We start from the raw sequence: 8,138 nt of genomic DNA on the forward strand, positions 1-8,138 counted from the left end.
ACCCGTTCCCTGAGAGCAAGAACTCATCAGTTACAGTAAAAAGAACGAGAGGAGAGAGAGAGAGAGCGCAAAAATTATCAAAGACTTCAACTTCGATCTAATTGTCCTGGTAATGCTCATTTCTTAATTGCTTCTTTTTTCTGTTTTTCCTTATTTTTTGTTTGTGATCATGTTTTCATATTGTTGCATTCATTTCCCAATTTGCGATTTTTGTATTTTTTTTCCCTTTCTTTCTTTTGCGTATTGAAATGGCCCTAGGACTTGGTTCAGACTCTTGTATTTCAAAAAAAAATTTCTTACTTTTATTCTCAAAATTACATACATTGCTGTAGACACATGCACTAGCTCTGAATTAAAAAAAAAAAACATTGTCAGGAATCGTTTAGGTTGATTATCTTCTCTAGAGCTTCTATCGGTTAATGATTGAATCCATAGGTACAGAATTGGTTGTGATATTACCCATTTGAATGTAATTTTTTAATTGAATTCAACTGATTACTGAAACTGTGATTTTGAGTTCCGTTCCATAAATTTTCTTTCTTTGATACCACACAATCATTTTTACTTGTGATATAGTATCCCATGGAAGGGTCTATGTCTGTATGCATTCAGATAGATTAAGAAAGACGCATTCGGTGAATTCAACTGTCATTTTTCGTCTGAGCCCATGATTTTGAGTTGAATTCTATAATTTCCAACTTGTTTGTTTTCTTACAGTTTTTTCTATTTGTAGAAGTTGTACCAAGCTCTGAGCTTGTGTGCATTGAGATCAAATGATAAAGAATGTTTTAAAAACTGTGATTTTGAGTTGAATTCTATATTTCCCTATTCAATTATGATTACAATATTTTTCTTGTTGATCTTGTAGGGTATCCATCAAAGAAACCTATTCTTATGCGCATATAAAAACCAAATAACAGAGATGCATTCAGCGAACCACTGGGGTGGCTCATTTGAGATCCAAGTAGACCCAATCACAGAAGAAGGGCAGAGCCGAAACATGGAGGAGGACCGAGCAATGCTCCTCAGGCAGCAACTGGATGAGACTCAGCAGGGTTGGCTTCTAGGTCCTCAAGACAAAAAGAAGAAAGATAAATTTGTCGATTTGGGCTGTATCATTTGCAAGCGAAAGGTCTTTAAATGGGTGGTTTTGTCTCTATTAGCAGGATTTTTGCTTATTGGCATTCCGATAGTTATTGTTAGACATTTACCGAATCACACCGAGCCAATGCCACCTCCGGATGCGTACACGGTTGCACTGCACAAGGCTCTTCGATTCTTTAATGGACAAAAATGTGAGACTTTGCTTTTTTTTTAGTTGGTCAATTTGAGTTCTATGATCATTCTGCTGGTATTATGATCAGTTGATGAATCTTGAATAACTCAAAGAATGTGCCTATACAAACACTACTTGCACACGCGAGACCAAGCACAATAAATCTTTACATAGTAGCATAGAAATATCTGGCATAGACATGGCTCTATGATTTCTTGTGCCACATATTTAGGGATACGTCAAGTAATTGTTGTTAGCTGGTTAATTTAAACTTGAATGATCTTTTGAATCATAGTAAACTGGCGATTCAGTAAAAAGTGGCTCTTACTCGGTTCAGATGCAGGTGACTGTCAATACATCGGTTCATTTGAAGGCTGAGAACAGGAACTAAGATAATAATTATGGTTCATGCATTTGTAGTCATTATATGGATCTGGAACTATCTCTATCACATTAGTTTAACAAGAGAGTTGAGTCATTTCTCACAAAGCTAAGTAAGATGAGGATTTCACAGTTGAAACTAAGCATCAATTTAGTCATTCTCACACATAAAGTGGCTATTGAAGAACCATATTCATCATAGCAGCATTAATTCAGAGACATATGAGTAACACTAAAATAATCATATCTCGATTAGCCCATATGTTACAATAAAACTTACAATGTTATCAAATAACCGCAGTACTACTTCTTTTATGTATACAGTGTTTCATTTATTTCTTTGCCCGTTGTTGCTATAAGATGGATACCAACCACACCCTCCCCTAAGAGGGGACAATAGTAACAGCGAAGAAAAAATTAGAGCATATAATCTTCCATAATGCTTTTCACAATATTTATATCAATTAATGTGCTTCTGAGTTCTGATTTATGCAACATGGCTGGTCTCATTGGCACCATGATGTTTTCATGAATATGTTGACTTGGGGAAAATCATGGATCCTTTAACAATAAAATGCTGGAGTTCTGTATAGTCGCATAAGTTGGGTTGAGGCATTGCTCAGCTAGAAAGATTCTGAAATTTATCATATATCAACAAGCAATAGTTGTAGTTGTGTTATCCTCTTTATGGATTGTTCTAAGTTAGTCTTGCAATTAAATGAAGCTGATGTCATAATAGCATTATTTCAATTTGGTCCTTGAACTGAAGCAATCTTATGGGTACTGCAAAGTAAATTAGTACGTTATAGGCGATTGTATCTGGTGTCTAAATGGAATGTCGATCATTTGGTATAACTTGGTTCTTGTGAAACCACAAGCATTCTTGTAATTTATATATCCTTCGCTGAGACAGCTAGTTTGATAGTTGGTGTCAAACTATACTTTCAAGTCTACCTATGGGTTAAATGAATGCTTTGTATGACACAGTGCTCTTTATACTATGTACCTATACTATGTACCCCATATACACCTACCCTTCTAATGTGTAGAGCAATACCTTTCTCCTATGCCTCATTCATCCACTTCTTCCTTTTCTTGTTGTGGTGTATCAACTGGATGTAATAGACTCGCTTTGAACAACATGAGACATAGAGTTTGTCCTGGTGAAATTTATGGATCTCATTTATTCTTCCAACGGTTGCTGACATTTTTTCAAACGCTTGTCCTGATTTCCTCCAAATTGTTTCTCTACAATTTATGATTTTAGCCTTTTATCTATTTTTTGATCAGCCGGCCGCTTACCAAAGAGCAACGGTATCTCTTGGCGTGGAGACTCTGGCCTTCGTGATGGATCAAGACTGTCAGATGTCAAAGGAGGGCTAGTTGGTGGATATTATGATGCGGGAGATAACATAAAATTTCATTTCCCTATGGCATTTTCTATGACACTACTAAGCTGGTCGGTTATAGAATACGGTCACAAATACAAGGCTATTGGAGAATATGACCATATTCTGGATATTATCAAATGGGGCACAGATTATTTGCTTCGGACCTTTAATTCTTCTGCGACCACCATCAACAAAATCTACAGTCAGGTAAGAAATATAAATAAATCCTTATTGTATATTCCTATAGATTTCCTTGAAAAATATGCTATTCAATTCCATTTACAGGTACATAGTTTACATTAAAGGATATCTATTGCTTCTCCCTTGTGCAACTTCTTGCATTCTTTTGATACATAGTATCTGTATCTCTAGTATTTTGTCTCATAAGACAGGATCAATCCCTAATAGTGTGTCAAACAATTTCGTTTAAGAAATTATAACTTGTAGTCTGAGATCTGAAACAGGGTTAATCACCATAACATGTATCTTGCAAATAATCTAAGCTAGTCCCTTCTGATTGCAATGTTGATGAAGGTAATTGATAAAGCTTCATAATTGGCGGGAAAGTGTAGAGCTCTGAAATTTTTCTACAACACTTACAGAGTCATGAATCTAGTGTGCGATTTGATTGCTGGCATAGTTAGAGCAACAATCATGATTGGCATGAGTGCCATGACATTTCATCCTCCTGGGAGAAGCTCATAGTTGAAGATGATACTCGAATGTTGTCTCAATGTACAATCATCTTCCTTTTTGCATGAAAACATTGCCCTACACTAAAGTAGACAACCGTCTTGGAGAAGCGTGCAACCTTGATTCAGAAATCTAGATTAGTTCCCTTGGCTTCTAACCTATGTTAGCCGGGTACTTCTATCAGGAAGCCATACCCATACCCGACACGTACCCAACACTTATCCGTGCCTAAACATCATGGATACACTCCTTGGATATATGCATACATTTATTCAGACTTGTGCCAAATTATATGATATATGTTTTAATTTAAAACACTTGTCAAACACTTCTTGAATGTAAATCTTACACTTCACAATGCTCACATTAGACATAGTTCGGGTTCATTTCAGTCCATACCCAAGTTCAAAATTGTGATTTTAAAGGTTGTTTTGAGTGTCTAGCTCAAATCCGAGTAGCTTCCAATTTATAATAATCAACATAATAAAAGAAACTAAAAGACATATTAGGAATTCTAATACTAGTAACACATGTATTGAATAATAATAATAATCTCATGTAAATTATTAATCTCAATACACGTGTAACCGTGTCCCTGCACCCTACATTTTACAATTTTCCCGTGTCCCGTACCTGTACCTGCACCCGGACCTGCACTGGTACCTGTACCCATGTTCATGCAACTTAGAAGTCTTCTCCTTAGCTCTTATTACCTTATTTTCTCTGACTATCAAATTTCTTGGGGACTTTTCCCTGTTACTAAAAAAGTTCTGACCGAATAATCTAGTTCTAGATTGATTCATATAAAAATTGTCAAATGTGTGGCAGTAAACGTGTGAAATCATCTTCAATGGTTAATAAGCTCTACACTTTATATTCTTAAACAAATATTGCAAAGCTCATCTTATCTCATTTTATTTTGTTAGGTGGGATACGCAAGAAAAGGCTCAACCTCTCCAGATGACGAGCACTACTGCTGGCAAAGACCAGAAGACATAAACTATCACCGAGAAGTACTATTTTCAACATCCGCTCCTGATTTAGGATCCGAGGTAGCAGCAGCACTAGCTGCAGCTTCAATTGTATTCCATCACGAGAAGACTTACTCTAAAAAACTCGTCAAAGCAGCAACAACTGCCTTCAAATTTGCTACAGCTCCGTCACAAAGATCACCTTACTCATCTGGGAATGATTTAATAGCACCATTCTATAATTCCTCTGGATTCTGGGATGAGTTCATTTGGGGTGCTGCTTGGATGTACTATGCAACAGGAAACTATAGTTATATCTCATTTGCAACTAATCCGGAGTTGCCTAATAATGCCAATGCCTTTTCGAATAGTCTCGATTTGAGCGTGTTTAGTTGGGATAATAAGCTTCCAGCTGCTGAACTGCTCTTGTCAAGGTTTAGGATTTTCTTGAACCCTGGATATCCTTATGAGGACATACTTAAAAGATATCATGCTACTTCTGATCAGAATATGTGTTTTCTTCTTAAGCAGTTTCAGTTCTTCAAATGGACTAAAGGTAAGAAATTGTCTAAGTTTAATTGATTTCATATTGGTTTCTTGAAAGAAAACATTGTAGACTTCTTAAGATAAGTTAAATTTGAAGTGCAAACAAAGAATAGATGACAAAAGAAGTAAACACCAAAAATGAACTTCAATATCAGCTGGTCTGGCTGAGCACTGAGATTTACCCAAAGTTTTGGTGAAACCTAGGATTGAGTAGAAAACCAAAAATATAAAAATAAATCTTTTTTTTACATATGCAACTTTCTTGACATTTTATCCCGCTTGAAGTTTGTACCGGAAAGATCTATATAGTTGTTACTGTTGCTGATAGTGTTAACAATATTAACAAAGATGCATGCAAACTGATACTACGAGAGAGGATATAAGCAATAAACAAATCTTTATTTTTAGATCATGATTAAGAGGCATACATTTCTCAATTAGATTATGAGTAATTCATTTGAGTTCAAAAACGATGGCATTAAATCTGATTTGTTTAATACCTTATGATCAAATATTCCATAGTCAATCATAATGCAAACGAAAAGGTGGAGAAATTTCATTACGGTTGATTATTTCAGAGGGAAGTCTTCAAATTTACATGAAGTGCCATTCAGATATGACCCCTGCTGCATGAGATTAAGAAAACTGAAACTAGAATTATAAAAAATCTGTGAGAATAATGATTAGAACAATTTGTTAATATCAGTGTACTAATAAATTTCCCCACAATATAATTTGGATAGATTTTTATTGGGATCGATTAAACTTTATTAAAGGACTTTTACTGCTAGACTATATGTTTCAACAAAGATAGTTAATAATAAAATTTCTCATTTTCATAACTTATTTCATGGGTGATGATTTAGGTGGATTGATTCTGTTAAATCATGGGCGACCTCAACCATTACAATATGCAGTGAAAGCAGCATTTCTTGCATCCTTGTACGCAGACTACATGAACGAAAGTAACATCCCGGGTTGGTACTGTGGATCCAAGTTCATCTCCTCAAGCGCCCTTACGCATTTCGCCACCTCGCAGGTTCTTTCTTAAGCCTTACAAATCCCAACATATTGTCCATTTCATATTTTGCTAATCTCACATATCTCTCAACCTCCTAGGTTAACTATATCTTGGGTAAAAACCCGAAAAATATGAGTTATGTCGTCGGATACGGGCATAAATATCCAAGACATGTGCACCATCGTGCAGCATCAATCCCTCACAATCATAAGAGGTATACATGCACAGGAGGGTGGAAATGGCGAGATGCGAAACCAGGAAACCCTAATACCATTACCGGAGCAATGGTTGGTGGGCCTGATAGGTTTGATCACTTTTTGGATGTACGAAAGAATCATAATTATAGCGAACCAACTTTGGTTGCAAATGCAGGCCTTGTTGCTGCGCTTGTTGCTCTGACAGGCAGTGGGGGGCAAGGGATTGACAGGAATACTATGTTTTCAACTGTGCAAGCTCTTTTCCCGCCTCCACATCCTCCTCCATCATCATGGATCCATCCATGATGCTGTAGCAACGAATTTATAACATATTTTTGGCAGAAATTCTTTTTTTTTTCATGCTATAAATATAGATACAAATGTCTCTGATAGTAAAGGAAGAGTACCATAAATTCGAGCAAACTTTTCTATTATACAAAACAACTTATATGGAAATATTATGTGTCACTTCTGTGTAACCAGTTTTGGTTGTTAAATCTACTGATATACTTTGTATTTTTGTTTAGAGTATGCTTTTTTATTTTGGCTTTACACTAATGTTTTCAATTGTTCAATTTCATTCTAGCTTTTAGGATTTTCAGACTAAGGATTATATAACAAATATTGAGTTTCTTTATCGTCACATTTTGAACAATAATAGTGAAGTATTTGATCTCTTTATTCCATCTTCCTTTAACTGGCAACCGCAAAATAGACGTATATGTTATTAGGCAATAAAAATGCTTTACAAGGTGCATTCAAGTTATAAATTGAAAGGCGACTTTAGAAGTAAGTTCTTTGTTAAACAAACATATTTTACATTAATTTTCTTTTGAGATATTTGTTATCCTTTATTGTCTGCATTCTGTTAAGAAAGCGTTACCAAGAAGCAAAAATTAACTTATAGAAACTTTATTTCAATAGAAAATACATACAATAAACTAATACATATTACGGAATAACTTATTATTTAGTGTTTACTGTAAGTTATCCATATACTGGGTCACAGAGTTTATAGAAACAAACATACAGGTCTGGAGATTTACAACCACATTACTGCGTATCAAATGGAAGCCTAATATAATCAAAGCTAATAACAAATATGCGGATGTCCATTGGGCCAAGCTCCACAATTAACTTGGAAGGATCAAGAGGTGCACCTCTAACAATGGTTTCTGCATTTTCAGAGCCTTCCACCTTTCATTTCTTTTCCATCTCGGCTCTCTCTTGGTTAGCCGACAAATTCATTTCGGTTATCTTGCTGATCTGAAATATTAGAAATTAACAAGAATAGCCTAACAAGAAAAGCACTGCAAATAAAAAAGGGTTTACTTGCCAGTTATACCTCCTAAATATTTTATCGGTATACTTACACCTCTTGAACTCAGGGCATCTTGAATTAGTTGAGAGCATAAAGCCAACTATTTTAGCATGAAACCAACATCTTATATAGATTTGGGGTATAAGTGACTAGACATCATTGGGGCAGGGGTGTATCTACAATTTTCCATAAAGAAGAAAAAAGAAAACCCAACTGTTTTACCTGTTTGCCAGGGAAAACCTTTTGTAAGTTCTGCGCTAGCCATTGTTGAGATATCCTTTCCTCCCCATCCTTCAAATTTAGAAAGCAAAATTAATTAGGAAATAGAGAAATATAAGAAT

At 35.4% G+C, this 8,138-nt stretch overlaps 1 protein-coding gene across 1 annotated transcript; it reads left to right on the top strand.

Annotated features, from left to right (window-relative positions):
• On the top strand, window positions 923-6,935 carry LOC109829489 (endoglucanase 12-like). Its single transcript, XM_020396592.1, has 5 exons — window positions 923-1,295; window positions 2,948-3,255; window positions 4,668-5,268; window positions 6,125-6,297; window positions 6,378-6,935. The coding sequence occupies exons 1-5, from the start codon at window positions 923-925 to the stop codon at window positions 6,780-6,782; spliced, it is 1,860 nt and encodes a 619-aa protein (XP_020252181.1). The 3' UTR covers window positions 6,783-6,935.

This window comes from Asparagus officinalis, chromosome 2 (assembly GCF_001876935.1).
Source record: "Asparagus officinalis chromosome 2, Aspof.V1, whole genome shotgun sequence".
Classification (NCBI taxonomy): domain Eukaryota; kingdom Viridiplantae; phylum Streptophyta; class Magnoliopsida; order Asparagales; family Asparagaceae; genus Asparagus; species Asparagus officinalis.

Bases quoted from the DNA above. Each gene is read 5' to 3' on its own strand.
- LOC109829489 (XM_020396592.1), top strand. From the start codon at position 923: ATGCATTCAGCGAACCACTGGGGTGGCTCATTTGAGATCCAAGTAGAC. The intron at 3,256-4,667 runs GTAAGAAATATA...TTATTTTGTTAG, and splicing joins TCAACAAAATCTACAGTCAG to GTGGGATACGCAAGAAAAGG. The intron at 5,269-6,124 runs GTAAGAAATTGT...GTGATGATTTAG, and splicing joins GTTCTTCAAATGGACTAAAG to GTGGATTGATTCTGTTAAAT.